Source organism: Pollicipes pollicipes, unplaced genomic scaffold (genome assembly GCF_011947565.3).
Source record: "Pollicipes pollicipes isolate AB1234 unplaced genomic scaffold, Ppol_2.1 Scaffold_7261;HRSCAF=8764_pilon_pilon_pilon, whole genome shotgun sequence".
Lineage (NCBI taxonomy): Eukaryota > Metazoa > Arthropoda > Thecostraca > Pollicipedomorpha > Pollicipedidae > Pollicipes > Pollicipes pollicipes.
In genome coordinates this window covers 61,310,983-61,334,897 of record NW_023597054.1, presented here as the reverse complement: position 1 = coordinate 61,334,897, position 23,915 = coordinate 61,310,983, and the positions used below count along the sequence as shown (strand labels likewise).

The 23,915-nt window shown below is 60.2% G+C and overlaps 1 protein-coding gene across 1 annotated transcript in view; it reads right to left on the bottom strand.

Annotated features, from left to right (window-relative positions):
• LOC119112187 (protein CASP) overlaps positions 1 to 23,915 on the bottom strand; it is a 242,096-nt gene that overhangs the window by 139,882 nt on the left and 78,299 nt on the right. The window contains exon 4 of the mRNA XM_037236259.1: positions 13,474 to 13,611. Within this exon, the coding sequence (XP_037092154.1) occupies positions 13,474 to 13,611 (138 nt within the window). The remainder of the gene's footprint in view (positions 1 to 13,473; positions 13,612 to 23,915) is intronic.

The window sequence follows — 23,915 nt, the reverse complement described above, 5'->3', positions numbered from 1 at the left end:
CCGGCCGTGGCAGCTGGGCAGTAACTCGGACGGGCGGCAGCCGGTGACGTGGTCACCGCTCGGTCCGCCGGTCACCAGACCGGTCAGCGGAGCGGCCTGGTGACCTGGCGGGCCGGTGGCGTGGTCACCGCTCGGCCCGCGGGTTACCAGACGGGTCAGCGGAGCGGCCTGGTGACCTGGCGGGCCGGTGGCGTGGTCACCGCTCGGTCCGCCGGCCACCGGACCGGTCAGCGGAGCGGCCTGGTGACCTGGCGGGCCGGTGGCGTGGTCACCGCTCGGCCCGCAGGTCACCAGACGGGTCAGCGGAGCGGCCTGGTGACTCCGAAGGCGACGCGGTGACCTGGCGGACCGGTGGCGCGCCGTCGCGCGGATTGCGGCTGCCTGGCGAATCAGCAGTGTTCTGGGGAGTTTCAGTTGAGGTGGTCAGCTGGCGGACCAATGGAATGCCGGGGGGGGGGGGGGGGCGGATCCCTCGCGCGCCGCGGACACCTGGTAGGCCAGTGAAACGCCCTGGAAACGCCGAACGTGACCCGTAATCTAAAGAAGTCACCTTTGAAACACCTGGCGAGGGACCTGGACTTCCCAGGCACAAAGGTAATCTGGCAGGTCAGCTGTGTGACCTAGGATAACCCAAATCAGTCACCAAGAGAGCCCGGAAACCCTTCCCCGCGCCACAATATGCCGTCGTTAGGACACCATTCCGTCCGTCTTCCGTCCGTCCCCGTCCGACAGCAAGGCCAGCCGACCCGTCAGCAGCGGCCCAGAGGCCCCTCAGGCTCCTCAGACGGCGCGATGACCCGGCCGGGGCGGTGGCATGCCCCGCGGTAAGGCCCCTCAGGCTTCTCGGACGGCGCGGTGACCCGGCCGGGGCGGTGGCATGCCCCGTGGTGAGGCAATGACCGGCGCCGTCGGCGGCGCCATGTTGCATCACGTGCAGCGGCCGACAACAAACAACCGTTATCATTAGCGGCGGACGTGTGGAAATAGAGAAAGGCCGACGCCGCGAGAATTACGCGCGCTTTTTAGGTGGCGCGAGTGGTGCTATCATCCATCCTGCGGCGTCAAGCGTGCAGCGTGTGTGTCAGGGAACCCGAGAGCGCAACCGGCGACTGGCCGGCGAAACTTCGCGACACGGGGCGTCGAAGAACGCCCGGAACCGACCAGATTCAAACGCCCCAATTTTAAGAACATTAAAAGCAGCGAGATAAAGAACACAGGTCGGCCGACTCCCACGATAATCTGCCAGCCATGGTCCGGAGGCGATCGACCCTCCGCCGTTATCTGTCTGCGACGGATGACGAGCGGGCGGCTGCAGACAGCGCTGTCCAGCGCCACCGTCCCCTGCCCTCGCCCCAGCCTGGCGTCACCGGTGACCGGGGTCGCCCCGACCCGACTGACTGGGCCGGGCCGAGCGGCGGCGGCCAATCGCCGGCGTGCCGGCCGCCCATCGCTCAGCCGGCCGCGGCGGTCCGCTGACGTCACTGAAGCCATCGAGCGTCCATCGGCGCGTGTCTCCGCCGGCCCGGCCGGTCCGGTCTCCCCGGGCGCTGCCTGACGGATGGGCCAGGGGTGCTCTCGCGGCCCCAGACCAGACCGGGCTGCGTTCAGGGGTCTCCTCGGGCGCTCCCTGACGGATGGGGCAGGGGTGCTCTCGCGGCCCCAGACCAGACCGGGCTGCGTTCAGGGGTCTCCTCGGGCGCTCCCTGACGGATGGGGCAGGGGTGCTCTCGCGGCTCCAGACCAGGCCGGGCTGCGTTCAGGGGTCTCCTCGGGCGCTCCCTGACGGATGGGGCAGGGGTGCTCTCGCAGTCCCACATCAGACCGGGCTGCGTTCAGGGGTCTCTTCGGGCGCTCCCTGACGGATGGGGCAGGGGTGTTCTCGCGGCCACACACCAGACCGGGCTGCGTTCAGGGGTCTCCTCGGGCGCTCCCTGACGGATGGGGCAGAGGTGCTCCCGCGGCCCCAGACCAGACCGGGCTGCGTTCAGGGGTCTCCTCGGGCGCTCCCTGACGGATGGGGCAGGGGTGTTCTCGCGGCCACACACCAGACCGGGCTGCGTTCAGGGGTCTCCTCGGGCGCTTCCTGAAGGATGGGGCAGGGGTGCTCTCGCGGCCCCACATCAGACCGGGCTGCGCTCAGGGGTCTCCTCGGGCGCTCCCTGACGGATGGGGCAGGGGTGCTCTCGCGGCACCACACCAGACCGGGCTGCGCTCAGGGGTCTCCTCGGGCAGCTGGTGGGGTGGGGCCCGGGTGGATCGGTTTTAAAAGGGTGTGACTGGGAGAGTCTCCAGCCTCCGCCAGTCCTGTCTGCCTGCGCTAGCTGAGCCATGAGCGATCGATCCTTAAACCTTTGATTTGTTAATGTTTTTAACAAGCATGTAAGGCGAAGGATGGCGATATGACGGGAAGGCTAACGCGTTTATAAGCCTAATACAAGTCACATCCGATGCAAATCGATGACAAAAAAATCTTAATTAAAACATGTTTGCATGCAGCGATTGACACACCGCAGGGCACTGGAGGCAGCTGAGCACACGTAATCTCAGCAAACTGGCATCATGTTCGGCTTGAAAATTCGGAAGGATCTACAATATAATAATTCTGAAAGTTTGGCCTGTATCAGGATAAAATCGTACAGAAATACAGTAGCGTTAAGACAAGACTTATGACAGAAAGCTAGATGTGAAATTTACCCCATGGGCGGTCCCCAGATTTCCACATATTCAACTCAAAAGTATTTGCGGCGGGCACAAACGCTTTTAAATGTTCGCAGCTTAAAACCATAGCATTTCTTCGGTCATTAGCACAATGTGATAGTCAGCCCGAAGCCCCACTTTTGTCCCGCTTTTTCCCGCGCTCCGCCATGGACGTTATTATTTGACGCAGCAGTTCGCCATTATTGACCGTCCCTCCTGTTCAAGCATCCTCTGTCATCACCCGCGTGACGTCACATTGCTCCGTCGCGCGAGCCCGCCGGCCCGGCGGGAGGCCGGCCGATGATGTATGACGTCACACTGCTCCGTCGCGCGGGCCCGCCGGCCCGGCAGGACGCCGGCACATGATGCATGACGTCACACAGCGTGGGCGACGTCCGCAAGCCTGCGGCGCTATGCCGGCGGGGCACCCGTGGAAATGTCGGCGCGCGTGGCGAAATCGTGCCGGCCGGCTACCCCCTCAGGCAATGCACCACTGCGCGTCCGGTGACAGTCGCACAAAGTCATAAATGCGAATCACGATCTCAATGGCGATCGCCGTCACAGCCGCCACGCTCGTCACGAGTGTGACTTGGGCAACCTGCAGTCCACGCCTGGATGTGCGCCAGCCGCAAACGAGAGCCGCTCCTCATCCAAAACGCGTCTGCTTGTGTGTCTCACAGCACGTAGCGGGCATTCATGTCCTGCAACACTGCGCAAAACCTTGTACCGTCTTACGCAACCGAGGAGGTTTTGCAAGCAGCCGTGCCCGCCACAGATCCAGATCCGGCACGGAGCAGCTTCGGCTCGGATCCGGAGCGGCCGGCTCCGTCCACCTCGTGCCCGCCACAGATCCAGATCCGGCACGGAGCAGCTTCGGCTCGGATCCGGAGCGGCCGGCTCCGTCCACCTCGAGCGCCGCGTCGCGCCCGCGAGGATCAATAACCTGCAAGACCTTGCGCCACCAGTCGGCGACCACACAGCTCAGCATCCGGTGCCAGTGACGTCACGGTGAGGAGCCTGCAGACGCGGTGACGCGGGCAATGGTACTGTCTCCTCGGCTAATGATGACGGATGCGGTCCGGCGCCGCCGCATGGGCGCGAATGCATCGCAGTCATAAGCGCGGGCTCAATGGTCTAATTGCAAATAAAGGAGATAAATTGGCGCCGAGCATCTCCATCGAGCACAGTCAAACCGGTCTCTTTGATCGCTGATGGCTAATTTGGAGCGCAGTGGGCACAAAGCCGGCCGATGCGCGTCGTGGCCACGGTGACATGCAAGAACGGCCGCCATTCGAACCGGGGGCGTTTTTTCCGATGACGTCTTCGCCGGCGCCCGAACGAGACCTCCGGCAGCGCCGGTGGAATGGTGCGGTCAATGACGACGACGTCGACAGCGGTGGCAGGCGAGTTCTGCCGAAAAACCGGCTTATCACGCGCTCCGGACGGCTCCCAACGCTGACGTCAGGAAACGTTCCTCGCCAGTGGAAATTCTTCGAACGGATCCGCAAGAGCGTCTCGCTGCCCCATCACGGTGAACAGGTGACATAAGGCCGGGCTTGACAGCTGCAGCCACGTGCAGTAGCATAATAAGACACGAAGATAAGCGGGCCTCCGCCAGCAACAAACCCAAAGCGACACCTTAATGTCCCAGAGGCCGGCACGATGGGCAGGGTTGATAGCCGGGCGTCAAAAGTCCGGCACCCCCACGAGGCGCGGCATTCCCGTGTCACCGGCCAGCACAGCAAACAACCGCCACGTGCGCCACCCATGCGCGGAATGCCGGCGTCACCGGTCAGCCCCGTGGACAGCGAACACGGCGCATCTCACCGCCGCGTCCGGCGGTGTGCCGCGACATTCCGGCGACGGCGGCGGCCGCTGCGGCGGACGGCCGAGCCGGCCAACGTGACGGGCCGCAGGTGCGGCATCCCGGCGCGGTGGCCGGCGAGACAGGCCGCCGTTTTTCGGCGGCGTCTCCGGCGCGGCCCGGAGTGACAGTCGGCCACCGGGGCGGCCCACCGGGCCGGGCGGTCGGCTTTTTGCGCCGCCGCCGCTCCAACTCTATTAGGCCGATCGCCGTGGCGAGCGCCGTTTTTCGTGGCGATCGGCTGCGCGCCGGAGACGTTCGTCGACGCGGCTGCCGCCGCGGACGCGACGCTCGGAAGAGCCCTCCGGGGAGTCGGCGCCGCGCACTACGGGCTGCCCGTAGCGCTGCGTTCATAGGTATGATGACCCCGCCGCGGTGGTCCTCCTGGATAAGACCCCGGCGAAGCCGGCACGCGACGCAGACCATCGCCAAAGCGGTCTCAGCCGCGCCGAAGCTGCCTCCTGAATGAGCCCGCCTGCACCGAGACGGTCACCTGAACGGCCAGTCGCAGCTGGCAGTGCAGACCCGCCTGTCCCCGTCTGCACCCCAGCGGGTGAGCGCGGACACGCTCGGCAGTCGTCTCGCCACTGCCGGCGTCGGCGGTTATTTATCCTCGCTGTTGTTCCGGTGTTAATACCCGAGACTGATTGATTAGCCAGTTAGCCGTCAGTCAAACACGCTGCCAGACGCCGTTTGTCTCGCCGGGGAGTCAGTTGCAGGCATGTAGCGACAGAAGCTGCAGGCCTGGTAATAACGGCGCCGTGCCGGACAGCTGACAGGACGCCCGCGCCCAAGGTCCCGCCGGCCGGCGTCGCAGCGACGCGGAGAGCCCGCATCTGTACCCTGCGCCACCGCCGGAGTCGCAGCCCCGAAACCGGCTTTGAAGGGGCAGGCGTATAATCGAGCCGATATAAATAAAGATTAGGTGTCAGTCCAGATCTGAGATGGCAGAAAGGGGTTCGCCCCCCGCCGGTCGCGGCCTTACACCTGTCCGCCGGGCTAACTGTGTCATTCTTCGCCGTCCAGACGGCGTTTTTGTGCGCCGATTCCTTAACGGTCTACCACCTCCCCCGCCCATCAGCGCGATCAAAGGCGTGCCATCGGGCGCGATTACAGAGTGACGCGTCGATCGGACGGTCGCATGAAAGCCGACGGAACCGATACACCGATCTGTGCGTCGCCGCGGCGGCGGCGGCGGCCTGGGAACGGCCTGGCCTTGGGGGCGGCAGTCGCTCGCCGCCGCCTTTGAGCCGAACAGAGGAGCCGAGATTGGGCGGCCAGCGGGCGCGGGAGGCGCCCCATGAGGTCGCCGGGTCGAGACAACTGACCGGGCCGCCGGTCCCGCCGGGTGCGGCGACGGCGGTCGGCCCGCTGGCTGGGACCAGGACCGGGACCGGGACCGGGACGGGGAGCTCGGACCGCTCTGGGTCACTTATCGACTTTGGTACCCAACCTCCGGAGGGTGGCGTGTGGTCTGAAGATGGTGACAGCACGGACATGTCAGGGACGTGACGGGGGGGGGGGGGGGAGGGGACTAATGGAGCTTGCGTCGCTGAGCCGGGGCACTGAGCCTGAGGCACAGCTGCAGCTCTCCGCACCAGCCCGTGCGCTCGAGATGGACCGAGGGTGAGCTGCGCCTCACGCGAGTCCGATGAGATGGGATGGGTCGTCTTAGACGGACTTGCAGAGCTTACATAAATGTCTCACCACAAGGCTGGAGTTGCGCTAGCAGCCCCACATCTGATAGACTGAGGGATGGATGCAAGCAAGATGGGAAATGGTCGGTGCACACTCCATACATATGAAAAATTCAGCCCCGGGTGAAAGTCATTGACGATAACTGCCACAGACGGCCCCTAAAGCAGATCAAGTTCCAGGAAAACCCGCCATTACGGAGAGAATGCTACCATTAAGGAGTGAGTCTAATTCTGAATAATCCTGACGGGCAATTAGATATGCATGCAGCCCGTAATATGCAGATTGACGGATAAGGTAGCTGAGCACGGTGTACACATATAACACAAGCACTCAGCGAATTATTCCCCAAAACAAACTACCTCTGAATTACCCCCGGCTCACGCAGCAGAATGAAACTACCGGCCAAGAAGCCATTCGGGACTTACGAGACTGACATGTAAAATGGACTGGAATGGGTATACCCTGAGGTGGGCAGACCACCCGCACTATCCAGATTTCTGCGCACGCGCTGGTCGAAACTGGGGCTACTTGGCGTCAATATACCGTCACAGCTTTTGTTTCGATCTCCCGGGCCTGTTCTTTCTTCGACGTACTGCGCATCGTCGGAGCAAGCTTCGTTAGCCGATCCGGCTTATAGAGACGCTTGGCCACGTCGTACGCTAGGGGAAAGACTTTGCACGATAGCTTTACAGCGCTACCAGGAGGCCGACGCACTGGGTAAGATGCAACTCAAAGGAACCGCTGAGCGGCGAGGATCTAGTATTAGGTTCGGACGGAAGACAGTTAACAAGAGACAAAGAATAGCCACCGTGTGCCCACATCGAGACCTTAGACCACATGAAAATATGGGGCATGAACATATGAGACTTCGCAGCTCAAAGCCCATGCCTTTAGTTACAAACAAAAGTGAACAGCTAAAGGTGTTTTGGAGCGACGACTTAAATGAATACCAGCAAGACTTCATCCTGAAATGGACTCAACAATTCGGTCTTGAAGCACCATCAGAAAAAAACCCGTCCAGGAAGAAAAGTCCGAAGCCGTTCTCAAAGATCTGGCCTAAAGGCAGATCGGAAAGGGCGGCTAACACGACAATCAAAATGTTTGATGGCATACAAAACCCGCGGATGCATGATACACAGGGAGTATGCGTCACGTCGCCGCCACACGCAGGGGAACAGACAATGCCAAGGCGATTAGGTCGGAACAGAGGAGTGGGCGGGGTCGAGCGCCGGGGTCACACTCGGAGGCGCTTATAACACCTGGCACGCTAAGAATAACTATCGCAAAAACGTGACAATGTGAGTCATGAATGGAGGCCCAAACGCTTCGTTTTGCAGGTGGTATTTACGGAAATTCAATTGTTCATCGCGCTCCAACGAAAACAATGACACCAGTGACAAAAAAACGGACGCAAAACCCGGTCCGCAACTGTCGTCACGCCACGCTACCTGCAGCCGATTCGAGGCAAAACGTTGCAGGTCCAATAATTTCGCCATTATACGGTGTCAAAATTGAAAAACTGGGCAAAAACCGTCTCCCACCTCCCAGGCCCTGTCCAGGCGGCGGACAATACGGGTGGAAAAACGGCGGGCCAACAGATAGCGTCCGTCAGCGGGCGCTGGTGTGAAAAGTATTGCATTAAAATGCCAGCCGGAGTCACGGAGGCGGGCCGATCGTATCCGGCGCCCGGTCACGTGGCACCAGAGGCGGCACGGCAGGCCGGGGCGCCACGAACGGTCAGAGGCGCCACTGGAGCGTCAGAAGCGCCATGGGGACGACAGCGGTGGGGTGAAAAGGTAGAGCAGGTTAAGGATTTGTGAGGACCTTGCTGTAACCGGGAGGAAGAAGCAAAGGCCAGAATGACGCCTGCAGAGAGTTTTGGATCGCACCTAAGTATTCCCAGGGAAAGAACACGATGAAATATAAACGGGAGCACCGAATATTCATCAGTGACTTTTCCAATCGAAAACGGACAGTTCAGAGACCTGCTCGCCGCCCAGTCTGTCCGGTCGTGCCTAAAGGGCCCTTCAACCAGGCATGGGACCAGACCCCACCGACCCTACCGAACCTACTTACCGACCCTACCAAACCTACTTACCGACCCTACCGACCCTACCGACTATACCGATCCTACCGACTATACCGATCCTACCGAGACTACCGACTCTACCGGCTCTAACGACCCTACCGGGACTCTACCGACGCGACCGACTCGATCGACTCTACCGACCCTACCGATCCCACCGACCGCATGTACAGAGCCGCCCAGCCCGAACGCAGGCCAGCGCCGCCCGACAACAGGCTGTCCCACCCGCCGGTACCTGCGCAGCTAGTTACCGCGTCAGCCGAGTACGCGGATCCGTCAACGCCGACAAAGACGCCGTCGACGTCTCCACGGCCGGGCGACGGTCGATCGCGCCAGCCAGGACTCGCCACGCTGACGCTTTGTTTGCCCTCGTGCGTGGCGCCACCGGGAGAAAAACCGGCAAGTGGTGACTAACCAGCGGCGATTCGCCTACAATTGTGGGAACATCAAACCACAAAAATCGCCAGAATATTACGCCGGTTAATTGACTCTGTCACGCCGCGGCGCGGCCCACACGAAGCGCGCCCAGATTACAGGGCCGGCTCGACTGCCATCGCTCCCTGTCGCCGGCGCGGCGGGCGCCGGCGCCGCCGCCGGTGTTAGCCGCCTGTGCGCCGGCGCGCCGCCGCAGTCTCCGATCGGAACGGGCCGCGAGCGATATCGATAGGTGCGCAGCCAGTATCGAAGTCCTTCGACGTGCCCCGGCTGGGCGGGGTGGTAACGAGCGATCGCCAGGGAGCTCACGAGGGGGGGGGGGGGCGCTGAGTTCATGGACGCTATGCAACGTGCCAGTTTCACATTGCAAAACTGCCACCTACGTATTCTTTCATTCGGGTGGTGTGGATTTCAAGACCAGCATAACTGGAAAGAAATACTTAAAGGCTAGCGATTGCCCGGTTTTACAGGTCCCTTGTTTTCATCAATAACCAAAGCATAAACATGGTAGAGGTTCTGGTCTGCTGCCAACTCAGTGGCCCGCAAAGTGTGACCCAAATAATCGCAGAAAGTTGCAGTTTTGCCTCATACAACTCACTACAGATGGAAGTAATCAATGCTGCTCGAGACGTCGCGCAGACCAGGGAAAGATTTAGTCGCGAAGTACACAGGAATGCGTTGCATCCCACAAAGAAACCAACGAGGCGCAGCCGCTAACGAAACATCATAAACAAAACTCTCCAAACCAAAATTACACAGCAACGGCAGGGCACTGCACCGATCCATGACCCCCCCCCCCCCCCCCCCCGAATGCACACGCAGGGAGCGGGCTGCAGCGGCCGTTCAGTTCCGCAAGACGTGGCGGCACACACCCGTTCCGTGCGTTCCGCGCCGCCGGCGCCGGCGCCGTGCCGCGCGCAATCATTTCGCCGGGCGCGTGTGACAATCATATCGGATTGGGCTTTACAGGGCAGCATTAGTGGCCGGCCGAGTGCGGCGCGCGAGTGGGTGCGCGCCCGCCGCGGCGCGGCGCGGCGCGGCGGCGGCTCGTCGGGTGCCGGCCAGCGTACCCGCGTCCGCCGCGGTCGCGGCGCGGCGCGGCGGCGGCTCGTCGGATGCCGGCCGGTGTCGGCCTCGCCGATCGCCCGGCGCGGCCGGCGACCGTCGCCACGCGTGTCATTAACCAGATTGAATCTGTCGACCGCGAAAACCAGCATTTTTCTGGCCATCGCCGAGCGTGACATCGTAAATTGCGCCGATTCACTGCCCGGAAATGCAATAGTCATCGGTGCGTCGTCGCGGTGCGCGCCTTTTGCGGCTAATAACGGCAAATAATCACGGGAGGAGCGGACGCGTCCACACGATCCGCCGGTGAAACTCGAAGCGGGCGGCAGCTCGTTTCCGCGCGCCCCCCGGCCGTCGTATATCACCGGGCGCAACTGACGTCGCATTACCTCCGGACTGCCACCGGGCGAAACCGACTGTCGCTGGATCGGACCGGGCGCCCTAATGTCAAGGGTTCACACACGTCCAGCACTTGAGGGCGGCGGCGGCGGAAGACCGCTTCCTGCAGCGCCGGCCAGCCCCGCTCATCAGCGTCACGCACAGACCGAAGCCCGCCGGGGAAAACCAATAACCCGAGACAATCTGGCCACTGATGGCGGCGTGATTTACTCGCGGCTTACTATCGCCGGCTCGTTTTGATGGTGATTGCTGTTCCGGGCCGAAAACGGCGTCGCTGTGCAGAATAGCCTTCGTTTGATGGAGTTCAAATTTGCAATAAAAGGGCGCAATTCTCACATAACATGGATGAATTGAGGTAACCGGTGCTGGCACGCAGCAAAACTGGACCGCGAGTGACGCGGCCTCACTCGCCACACACGCACAGACCTAGGCCAGAACTGGACGGTTGGTGGCAACGGGCCGTTACTACCTCACCACCACACACGCACGGTCTACACTAAAACCGGACCGCAAATGGCCACCACTCCAGCTATCATAACACCAAAACCGGACCGCAAGTGGCCCCGCTTACCACCCACGCACAGCCCATCACCAAAACTGGACCGCAAGTGGCCCCGCTTACCGCAAACCTATAATCTTACACCAAAGCTGGCCGTAGGTGGTTACGGCCTCGCTCACCACATACGCACAGTTCTAGACCAGGATCGGACCGCAAGTGGCGACGGTCCCATCCATCACAACCACACACAGTCCCACCTCCCTACACTGGACCGCGAGTAACACGACATACCCCCTACGCACAGTCCTACACCCAAACAATTAGTGGTGCTGTACCAAGCACATGCCGATCCACGCCCGACACACGCTGCCGCCATCCCGCAGCCCCACCCGCCACTACCGACAGCAGCCGCCCCGTGCCCCGCCAGCACCAGCGCCGTCTCAGGAGACGGGGCGCCAGCCGGGGCGCGGCCCCACGCTAGCGCCGGCCCGTCCAGAGCCGTGAATACCGCATCACTCAGCGGTCAGGCGCGCCCGATAGTCGGCCGGTTTTTGTGGCCACCGCCGCACCGTATTTGTTTATCCCACCCGTGATTTACTCGCCGATGGGCGCTAATGCCCCCGCCGTATTAATTAGCCTGATTAATGGCGCCCACCTCGGCGATCGCCGCCCGCCGCGCCACGACCACCGCGCGCGCGCCGCGATCGTGTACATGCGCTGGAATTTGCCCACGCACGGCTTTGATGGGCGGTTTGAGACGGGTGACGGGAAGTGCACGCCCGTGAGGATGCAGGGGCGGCTGCGACTGCTGGCAGGAAGCATAGACGTGAGATGTTCAGTGTTCTAAGGCCAGATGAGTATAGTCATCATGGGCATACGAACGTCTCAAAGTAAGAGGTAATGCCTTTTAAATCCAGCTATTTCAGTGTAATGTCGGGAGCTCAGCGCAGGATCATGTTGAGCCTCCAGGAAAAGCGTCGTACTGGTCCTCAGTACACCTCTTCGAACATCTGTGGAAACTGGTGCGTGCACAAATGCTCCCATAAATGCGGGATGGCGCTATCAGTGTCTCAGATTCAGGGCATGGGCGGCAAGCATCCGATGCATACACAAGTCTAGTATGGCAATGCAGGGTATATTAAATAAACACTGTTCACTCTAACATGGTTCATTTTAACACGGTCGCTAAGCATGCTGCTAAGCAGGTCACTACAGCTAAGCATGCCGCTGAGCAGGTCACTACAGCTAAGCATGCCGCTGAGCAGGTCACTTCATCTAAGCACGTCGCTGAGCAGGTCACTACAGCTAAGCATGCCGCTGAGCAGGTCACTGCAGCTAAGAATTCGCTGAGCAGGTCACTACACCTAAGCATGCCGCCAAGCGGGTCATTATAGCAAAGCATGCCGCTGAGCAGGTCACTACAGCTAAGCGCGCCGCCGAGCAGGTCACTACAGCTAAGCATGCCCCTGAGCAGGTCACTACAGCTGTTGTCACATACGTACGCCGAGGATATCAAGACCCATTGAAGGGCATACTTTTGCTCCAGCATCCGAGATGTTTCCGCAAGAGCAAAATATATGATGCCAATTACATCCTTGCATGATAGGAAGACACCTTGTCGGTGGCGCGCGTCGGCGCTTTGTCCAATCACGGCATACCTTCGCCAGCCACAAGGTTTGATGCTGGGGTGATATATTTTATTGATGTGTTGCACTTCCCATACGGGTCCAGACAAAGAACATGCACAATAAGGGCGCGGTCTGTTTTGACGACTGCTATACCGGTACGTCATAGCTTGTTTTTTGTGCAATTTGAATGCACAATTCTGCGGCGTGAGTACATCAAGATGCTTGCTATGTTTGCACGCAACGTTTCCTGTTTGGATGAATCGGCAATCCGGGCTTGATTCATGAAGGTAATCAAAGTATGACACATAAAAGGGTGCTTGGGATCTAGCGGTCCTGCAGCTACAGGCGTTGCCGCTAGGGTGATTACACAGCATGGTTCCGTCACTGTTCAACCTCATGTCGGTTGGTTTGCATTTGCTACAGATCATGGATGCCAACAACGAGCGCTGTGATGACTTCCCACACCCTGCACTTGTCGCAAGCTGAAGGAAATTGAAAAGGCTAAGTACTGGTTTTCAGTACATTCCAGATTGACCGAGGATTTACTGTGAACATTCGGACAGGGCGGAAATTGGCGATGGCGTCAAGGAGGTGGGATCCAGAAGAACGGAGTCATTATGCACCTGGCTTCCAGGAAGTTGTCCGTTACAGATGGCGGAAATTGCAGCGTGTCACAGAACGTTCTGTGTGCGACTCTCAGAGACGTCTCTGACCTGGATTACAGCCCCCCAGTGTTTGCCACCTATCGGAGCACTGTAACCCCAGCCAAACGGCTCATCGCATAAGCTGATCGACGAGCTGCTCCTGCTGCAGCTAAATATCTACATGTCTGCAACCTGCTGGCATAATGCAAACTATATCTGCAATAGCTGCTGAGGTCATGCACGGGGAGCACGGATCACATATCGTGTCGCTGAGAATATACGGCGTATATCTCCAACATATCCCGCATGCCTCTAATAATGAGACCCAGGTACCACGTCCCCACATCACGATCAGCATGCAGTGATAGGCACACGCGAACCGCATTCTCTCTTCTGCCGGAGACCCCCCGCGTGCAGCCACATCCCTCCGCTTGGCGCGAGGGAGCCGCGGCGCCCACCTTGACTGCGGACGTCCTTCAGTTCAGCCGTGTAGCTGCTGAGCGTGTCGCGCAGCTGGCTGTTTTCCAGCTGCAGCTCGGCCAGCTTGGCCAGCTTCTGCTGCGCGCTCAGGCTGAACTCGAGCGCCGGGGTGATGTCTGCGGCAGAGGCGACGAACAACGGTCAGGGCGCGCGTGAAGAGAGACTGGGGAAGGGGGAAGCAGTTGCTCACCAATTGTAGAAAACAATCGACGTGGACATACGGTGATACGTGGAATGATACAAGGTATGCGCGTCTGCATGATTACCAGAATTACAATAATGAGCGATAACCATCCTCCTCCCTCCCAGCCAACCTGTTCTCAGAGGTCCCCTCGCAATGCTACCGCGGTCCACTATGTGCCGTAACGTGCAGTGACAGAGTATTGGGACGGCACACGCGCATTTGCCCGCACTCAGAAACACCTTTCGAGTGATGAAACAATGACGTCACTCCCATCATAAAAATCGTGATGAGCAGGCCATGCTAAACCCAGGCCTGGGTGGCACTGACGCATCAAACCCACGGGTGCACAGGGGGCTACTGGGCCACCTTTGCAAAAGGTAGCAAATGACCACCACAAAGTTTGATCTCTAGCTCTGATAGGACAGCAAAATCGATGCTTTGCGCATGAAAAGGTTACAGACCGGCAGTAAAACCGCATGTATTGCACTTGCACACAGCAGCAGTGGCAGCCAACCTCGTCGTAACTCAGAACGACGGCCGCCTTCCGCTGCGAGTCGCCGTGCTTCGGTATCGCGCCATCTTAATTCTGCCCGAATATTGCCCGTGCCAAATGACATCTACATTATGACGGCTACCACCGTGCCCGACATGTTATCGTCTTAAGCAGACGGAACATTGCGAAATCATTATCAAGACGGCAGGCCCGCGGGAACCTATTTCACGCTCCGCTTGGTTTATTAGAATCAAAGAATCCAATCTCGTTGTTAACTGCAGCGGATTAGAAAACAAGGCCCGACAGGGACAGAGCTTCGCCCGAGCATGCAGCCCCGACACTGCGCCGGCACTGAGCACCGCGCCTGCATTTTGAGCGCTGGCTTCAAAGGAGATCGGTATATTGGTATAAATACAAAGTTGTGCAGATACCACAGCCCTATCGGACGGCATCTTGATCAGTTCGGCAGCGCTGTCATCTTGCACTGTCTTTGACAGCAATGCTTTTGCTGGTAGTCGACACGAGGAAATTCCGAGGACGCAGTATTCAGCAGCCGCATGCCTTTGCTTTCTCAGATGGATAACAAGAGGAGCTATGCATCCGAAGCGCCCGAAAACAGCGGAAACGAAACTCGAAATACATGTTCCGACTTTATCGTAGCAACTTTCTCAGCCCGCGGATGCTTTTCAATTTCCATTAATTTTCGCCTATTAACGAGTGCGCCGTTCTTTCAGGCCGCCCGGCAGAAGGCGGCCTATTTAATATGCATGGATTTCGGGTTCTGGCGCTGGCACGCTGATGAAAGGCCTCTAATTGAGCCGCGCCAAAGTCAGCGCAACAATTAAGACCGCGGCGGCGAGCCACGACGCTCCCAGGCGGACGGCCGGTCCCTCCAAGACGGCGACGGTGGCAGCGCGCATTCTGATGGCGGCAGGGTCGCTCTAGGCGAGCTTCTCGGGGCCGGTGGGACGTGTTGTGACGACGTTAGGTCAGGGGGAGACGGGTGTTCTTGCGGCGGGCGGCAGCGGCGCCTGTCACTGAGGACAAGCTCCAGGACAGGGTTAGTCGCACTTGGGCGAAGGAATCGATGAGATGCGATTTGATAATGTTGGTCAGGCGAGAAAAGGGCGTGCAGTTCGGAAAGAAGACGCAAGATGTCTTCTTTCCGAACAGCAATTTGGAAGACGCAAGACGTCTTCCGATTGCGCGCCAGCCGTTTCTGATCCGTATACAGGCGCAACGGACCACAATCCGCTGGTCGCGTCCAGGCAGGCCGCGACCGTAACACAGACAGCGTCGTCGAACTCTGCGATGTTCCGACGAGTCTGGTGTTAAAAATGGGACAGTTATTTTAGGGGGCGTAAAAACCAAATGGCTGACACCTTCGGATTACACGCGAGGTTGCCTCCCTCGTCCGGTTTGGAATTTCGGTTGCGCCGCAGCCACTGAGCGCTGATATCACCGATGCAGTCGCTTGCGCTCCACAAAGGGTGCGCGACGACGTGCGCCGCGTTCCCTTAGGAAGAGATGGTATTTTGCAAAGATGCGCAGTACATCTTGACGGGTGCTTACTTTGCGACATTTATTACCAAGCGTGGAGAACGGTAAAAGCTGGTGAGATGGAGATGCCGGAGCAATACTTTTCTATGGAAAATGCAGTTATGCTAATTCCAATGAGACTAGTAACCGCTATTTCAGTCATCGCACCACATTCTCCGCCCCCGGCTATGAACTAAATGTGGCGATAAAGATACTGCCTGCAGGGTTACGAGTTGCGACAGAAAGCGAACTCCGCGAATCACCGGGGACCAATCAGAACTGAACCATCGCTCATCCCGGACGGCTGCTCTCCAATCGGCACTGAGGGGGTATCGGCAGGGCTCGTCGGCGCGCGGCCACTCGCGCCCCCCCCCCCCCCCCGCGCCTCCGCACCATCTCGCCCGCTGCCCGCTCGGTAGCATCAAACAATTGCGCCCGCAGCGCGGCGCGCACGGGCCAGATAAATCAGACATTACGCGGCGGACCGGCGCGCTCTAATCGGTCCGAATCTGGCGGAGATCGATCGTCGACAGTCGGGCGCGAGCACGCGGCGCCGCCGCCGACGCGGGCTCCGTCATTAGCGCCAGATAGATGAAGCGCCGCCGGCACGCCCGCGGCTGCGCCGCACTGACCGACCCCAACCGCCCGGCTATTACCGCATTGAGCAATGTCGGGGGCGAGCGGGCGCCGCGCGATCCAGGAGACGATTCGGGGCATTGTTCTCCCCTGGCGGCAGGGAGGGGGGGGGGGGGGGTGGGTCTGTGAAAGTGTGGGTGCCGGCGCGTGCACGAGCGTGCGAGGATGCCCCGGCCGGCTCCGGTTCGCCTTATCAGCAGCTCGACTTTCGGCAGAGAAAGCTGACAAAGTGGTTTGTTTACGGTGATTGCGGTCGTTGAGCGGGACTCAGAAAACGAGCGTGATTCAACGAGAGTTGGTGAGGTTAAACAAGGTGGGACAAAAATCCAAGCACAAAATACCTGCTTGGTTACGCGATGACAATAATGTGTTGAGGTTAAGACCTTGCTGTAACGTCAAGCCTCTTTCCAACCGACTGCGCAGTTTTCAAAAGGCGCGCAAGCAGGACACAGACGTCGAAAAATACACAGCGTAACTATCTTACGAACACAATAGATCATGTCTGATCACCGACCCACACATTCCTCTTCCCTCCATTTTTTTGCACGTCCCCGGAGAAACGTAGGCCGCATGCGTCTTTCTAGCATTGCAAACGCCAGTTGCATGACTTTCTGCTTTGTCATACCCAGCTCGTACACACGAGTGACGCCTCAGTCGACTCAGTTTGACAGCTCCAGCCGCAGGACGCTCGCTGCAGCGTGCCAGATTGGCGGCAGCAGAACAGGCTAACAGCGAAGTGCACACGTGCCGTTAACAAATAGCCAAGTCCCCACCACCACAAGACCCGATCGCTGCACGTCAAAATATTGGTGAAGTTCCCATTCATTTGGAGGGGTTTTAGCTCCACCCTGCTTCTGAACTCTGATATGGAGCCAACGGGCATTGCGTGAAAAGAAACGAGCTGTGTTATTCAACTACTCCTCCCCCTCTTCCTCCTCCCTTAGTCACCGTCTGGTCACCCCAGCTCCTCCGTCTGGTGACGCCAGCCCCTCCGTCTGGTGACACCAGCCACTCCGTCTGGTGACCTCAGTCTTTCGTCTGTCGACCCCGGCCCTCCGTCTGCTGAACCCAGTCCCTCCGTCTTCTGACCCCAGCCCTTCCATCTGGCGACCCCAGCCGCTCCGTCTGCTGACGCCAGCCCCTCCGTCTGGTGACGCCAGTCCCTCCGTCTGGTGACGCCAGCCCCTCCATCTGGCGACCCCAGCCGCTCCGTCTGCTGACAGTAGTCCCCCCCCCCCCCCCCCCCCGTCTGCTGACGCCAGCCGCTCCGTCTGCTGACGCCAGCCTCTACGTCTGGTGACGCCAGTCCCTCCGTCTCCTGACCCCAGCCCCTCCATCTGGCGACCCCAGCCGCTCCGTCTGCTGATGCCAGCCACTCCGTCTGGTGACCCCAGTCCTTCGTCTGTTGACCCCGGCCCTACGTCTGCTGAACCCAGTCCCTCCGTCTTCTGACCCCAGCCCCTCCGTCTGGTGACCCCACGGCAGTCGGCCGACCGGGTGGCGCGCCGGGCCCGATCCCCCCACTCCGTCACTGTCCGGACGACGCTGCAGCCGAGCGCTCGACCGGCCAGCGACCCATTCGTCAGCCCAAATATTCAATCTTTTTTATCATCCGTTCTGATTTGCATTCATATTTGAGGCGGCAATATTTCAGGGCGGGTACGGTCGGCAGTGCATCGGATCCCAGATAGGCGATGCCCGGGCACGGCGTCTCCGACCGCTTCATCTTCCCCGTCGTCCATCTCCCGCGCTCTCGCCGCCCCTCCCTTCTCTGCCTGGGCGCCCTGCGCCGTGTTGTTTCACCACTCGCTAATAATTGCAGAGGCTTATTTCTGCTGATATTTTCCAGGAGGGGCGGCGGCTCTCCCTGTCAAGTCGCCATTATCCAATAAATGTTGAATGGGGAAGATCTGGATACTGTCAAAAATAGGTTTTCAGACAAATTAAAAGGATTCATTAAATGGCAGCCGAATAGTGGCGGCGCAGGGCACGCGGCAATAGCTGGCTCGCTAACTGACAAGTTGACAGACGTTCGGACGGCGCGCGCTGAGCCCTGACATTCCTCCAGCATCATTTTCCTCGCCAGCGTGGAAAATAAGCCGCCGATGTGCTGTCCTTCTGACGCCGAAATGCCAGTGACGGCTGAGAAGGAATCCTTGCAAGCGGAAAAGGTCCGCGCGTATTTAGTGGGACCCGGACGCACGGCATACGGTATCTGGACGGCAGATCATCACTGCGCAGCATTGCAAGTGGCGCATGTGAAGCATGCAGCACGCCCGATGGACTGCTGGGATCAAATTGCAGTGACCTCAACGCTTGACGACTTTATTTGATTCCCAGGCAACAAATCACTCGTTAATTTCCTGTTTTCCCGAAAAAATCTAAATACAAGCGAACGTGCACAGACTACCCAGTGATTATCACCCACCTTGCCAACCGCAGCTCCTTCAACACCCTCCCATCCCCGAAGCGAACTCGCACGGCCAACGCTAAGGCCGGCCGCGGCGGCGTCTCGGCGTCGAACAAAGATCCTCGGCCGCAACACGAGCCGTCAGAAAAACCGTCCAGCACTCGGCGCGCAGACGCCCAAAAACCGGCCGATACAGATCTGTCCAATATCAGGCCACCATCGGCCGGCGCGCTGCACAAACGGCGGGCGCCGAGCAATTAGCCGCCGGCCGCAGGCCAGATGACGGCTCGTGCCCACAAAGGGGTGCTCTTTACCGGCTGATAGGATCCGGTCGTGACCGCGAGCGCGCCGTTTCTCGGCGCGGTTTCGAAGGGTACGGTGCGGCTTCGCGAGCTCACAAAAACGGCGCCGCCTGAGAAAATGGCCTCGCCCCGAGTTTATATTTCTGGTTAATTATCAGTAATTAAAACGAAGGGCGCGTAATTACCGTCAATATATCGAGTTTTACTTTCTGATGGCTATGCAAAGGATATTCACACATTTATCCGGGCAACAATGGCGCATAAAATGATGCCAGAAGCCCTAATTTAGCACTTGAGCGATCAGCGTGATTCAAAGTCATGGTTCACGGCGAAACGACGATCTAATTACCGCGTGTGCAATCCTTGAAAACTACCGGTCTACAATAACAGTTCCGTTTTAATTTGCCTCCTACGCCTTGGCGTCCGTTCAGGTCGGCTGGCTCATGTGTGTTCACAACCATAAAGGCAAATAAAGCTGATTTACCTCCAAGTCTGGCGGCCGTGGACGGCGTAACCGGGCCGTAATCGAAGTGAAGGGAAGCGCGAAACGAGCCCGGGCCCGACAAGGGGCGCCGGCTGGCGGCAGGGCCGGCCGACCAGCCGCGGGCTGACGGACGGTGACCGCGGCCCGGCCGATCCGGCTTCCCACACAAATCAGGCCCGCCCGACGGGCGAATGAATCAAAGTCGCGGCCGGCCGGCCCGTCGACAGAGCTCGGTGCAGGCGGCGGCGTCAGGACACCGCACCCGCCCGCCGACGCCGCTCACGGCCGTCCAGTCCGATGTGGCGAAACAAGACGCCGGAAGGCGGTTGGCCCACCCCAGAGTTGCCCGGAGCGTGACGCCCTACCGACGTCGGCAGCAACACTGCCGGCACCGGCACTTCAGGTTCCATCGCGCCCCCGGCCCCGTTTCACTGCACTGCCTGCCGGCTCACTGGTGAGGCCGGTTCACTGGTGCACTGCACAAGCTACCGTTTCAGTTTGTGGGGAGAGGGCCGAGCCGAGACACAAGCCAGCGATGGCTTCATGCACACCAGCGTCTAGCGCAGCGCGCTTGCTCAGCAGTGGCCCGGTCAGATCCCAACCAACGCCACAAGCCACAAGCTCGTACCAGTCCTCACCAGCGTCCCCGTCCCCGTCCCCGTCGCCTGCATCAACGTTCCCGAATCCAGTGCTGGGCGCCGCCGCACCTGAGGCGCAGCGCTGGCGGCCGAGCGGTGCCGGGCCGGCGCACGCCGCACTTCCGGCGCATCGGCGACAAATGGAGCCGATTTCTCAGCGGCCGGCCGGCGACAGGGGCGCGGCGGGCGGCCGGACCCGCGCGCCGGCCAAGATCGAGCACCGGCCCATGATGCGCGCGTTATCGACGGCAGGAAGTTATCTCTCCGGTCGACGGGTCGTGCCCGGCGCACGCACGCCGCGCCGCGCGCGCCGCGCGCGGACACAGCGCGCACACGGTCACAGCGCGGCCGACGCGACGCACCCGGGATCGCAGCGTCAGACTCAGGCTCGCCGCACGATGTACACCTATGGCCCTATGGTGTCCTAAGTGTCCTATGTCCTGTGCCCTAAGTCATGTGGTGCGTCCAATGTTGTGGAGTGCATGCGAAGGACACGCGCTGCATCGAATACGGCGCGCACAGGGCCATGGTGGGCCGTGTGCCCATGGTGCATGGCGCCCCATCGTAAGGACGAAGGACGCCTCCATCGTAGGGATGCTTTGCGTGACGTTGTGAACCCTAACATTTGCTTTATTAGACGGTGCATCGAATCGTCAACATTCCAAGCAGCGACAAGAATTAAATAACACAATACGCCCCTTGCACATGTAATCAATAGCCAGTCCGCAGCAATACGGCGTCATGTGCACCCCAGGGGGTCGTTTGCTCGGCCCGGCCGTGTCGTATACGTCCCTGCAGCAAACATCGATCCGCGCTCCGCCTGCTCGCGAAATCACAGGGCGACGGCGATTTTTCCCCGGGGATAATCAGACGCGTCTATGCAAATGCAATAGTTGATATGCCGGCGGGCGGCGCATCAGGCGCAGGTGAGGATGCGAATAATGAGCCCTCGCGGGAGATGGAAATAAATGACGACGGCACGGCGGGGGTGCTCCTGGGGAAGCCCCTGCTGAGGGGCCGGCACCGGCTGAGCCGGAGCGGAAGCCGCCGAAGGCGACCGCGCTCGGACGGCTCCCAATCATTAAAAATACACAATCGGCCCGCCCCTTCCGGCGCCTCCGTCCGATCGTGATACCCCGCGGCGTTTTTGTCGGTTTTTGCCGCCGGCGCGCGACGATTGGGGCCAATCTGGCGCGCTGGACGGCGCGACGGGGCGCGGCTGGACGGCGCAGCGGGACGAGGCGGGGGCGCGCGGCGGGACACCGCCCCGTGTGCGGCCCCGGCGGGGAGGGGCACGCCACCACGGGCTGCCCTCCGCGCGCCCTTCGGCAGTGGGTCACTGGGTGAGCGCGCGTCCCGGTCGATACCACCGGTCCGGTAACGCGCTCCCCTCCTCTCCGATCCCCGCCATCCATCCGAGAAATGAAGCGGCACGCGCTCCGACCGCCGCCGCCGGGTAAAAACGCCGCGCCGACCAAAAACGCGCCGGGATTGGCGCAGAGTCCGGCCGCGCGCTGGACGACAGACATGCGAGGGAAACGACCGATTGGCGGGCAGTGGCCGGCGGCTCGGCTGCGGGGTTCCGGTGACATGAGGCCGCGGCGGTCTAGCGTTGTCCCAGGGTGGAGGTCGCCGCCGTCTCGAGCTGGCGGCTAACTGCGGCGCAGGCTCGAGCTGGCGGCTAACTGCGGCGCAGGCTCGAGCTGGCGGCTAACTGCGGCGCAGGGTCCGCGACCATCGCCCCGCGCTCCAAGAACCGATGGACCCGACATCCATAGTCCATCCATAGCACGTATGATCCATCATCCAACAGCAAGCCCACTGTTTGCCAAAACCGCCGCCTGCTCTGCGTTCAGCCAGTTGGGTCCGCTGGACGGAGAAGCTCAGAATAAGGGACTTCTCTTCAAAGGACATCCGTAAAATAAAGAAAGAACACCGCACCAGAATCGGGCCGCACCACCAGTCAAGCCTCTGGGTCCGGAGACCGGCGCGGAGCGCCGCCAAGTCCCACGCCGGGAGAGGGCGCCACCGATCTCAGCCACCGGCGCGCCAGCCGCACCTGCTGCCGCTACCACGGCCCGCGTTATTAATCGGCCCCTTTATCCAGCGCATTTTTACCATTCAAATGCGCCGTCGCGCGCGCATTGTCTTAGCGCGACTGGGTGAAGGGCCGGGCACATGGGTGCGGGCCGAGTCGGCGGTGGCGGCCGCGGCCCGGCGCGCGGTCACAATGACGGCCGCCGGCGGTATTCAGCGTCGAACTGCCGGCCATCAATCCCCGACGGCGGGAGCGGGACGCGCAGTGACGGCTAAAACAAGCGGTCTAATACCCCGCCAGGCGGCCGCATACCGGTCGGCGACCACCTGGCGACCGAGCGGGCAAGGCGAGGTGAGAAACGCACGGTATGTGGGAATGAAGACACGCGCATTCTTCAGGGTGCGGTAATGAAGGCGTTGAGGTTGCGGTTGCTGGAGCGAGCGGTTTTAGTCTCTTTCGCGTGGCGTAGAGTCTGCCGCGTTAACGCACTACACCCATGCGCACCACGACCGCCGCGGCTAACGCCAGCGCATTCTTCAGCAGGGAGATACGCGGCGGCGAAGCGGCGCTTGTGCCAGGGGACGCGTCCCACCGCCTCATCGGCCCGGCTGCGGCAGCGCCGCCGCTCAGCATACCACCGAGCCTCGTCGATAAACCCATCCGCCATCAGCCGCGTCGTAAACGTGACCGCAGCGCAAACAAACGCCGCGTCGCCCGCCGTTCGCGCTCCTGCCGCCCGGAGGCGCGACGACGCGGGTCATGGGAACGGCTGGCGGCATCTCGACCCCGCGTCGGCACCGACGGAGGGGAGCGTCGGCGCCGTTTTTGCGCGGCCCGACATCGGGGCACCGTGCGCCGATCGGGCAAACAAACAGGGCCGGCGGGACGCCTCAAACTAATGGAATAAAGACAGAGTACGACATTTTTATGTGACTATCAGAGCAGGTTTTGCGGGCGACGTCGGCGGCGACGGCCGCGTCGGACGCGACGAGACCGACTCGAGATATCGGGCCATTTATCTGCCGTCGGTGGCTTTATATCAGCCGGCCGTTTTCAATTACTTCCCAGCCAGGCGCGGACGCGGCCAGACCGAGCGCGTTAAAAATTAGCCAACACCGCACTTTTTCTGCTAATCATCGGGGCATCATTTCCGCCCGCGCCAATCAGCCATTACATTCTCGTTCGTCGGCCGCACTAAAAAGTGTGAGAAGAATAAGGAGCGACAATTTTCACGAGGAAACGGGCCTGAGAACCGAGAGGGAAAAGATACGCTGGGACGCGTAAAAATAAAGCACATTTTAACGTGGTCACGGCTAGCCCAGAGGAACAGACCATAACGACGGTGATGATAAATATGTTCGGATTTCCTAACTGCACTTATAAAAAGGCGAGCCTGCAATGCGATGGAGAGGTATATTTTGTTATTTCCAACGTACGTGCAGAATTAAAAACTTGCAAATGGAGCCTAAATAATTATCATAACAGAACAAATCAAGACATCTAAAATCGGCCCACCGTCTACAAGTACCGGAATTAAATGGCAATGGAAAAGAGCATACCAACAACACAAAAAAATGAATGCGAAGAACAACTCGAGCCTCCCAGCTAGCCTTGCATCGCACAACGATATGCAGAGCATGGCTGTTGGGAGGCGGAGAACCGGTGTCAGACACGGAAACTGGTATGGGAGCCGGTG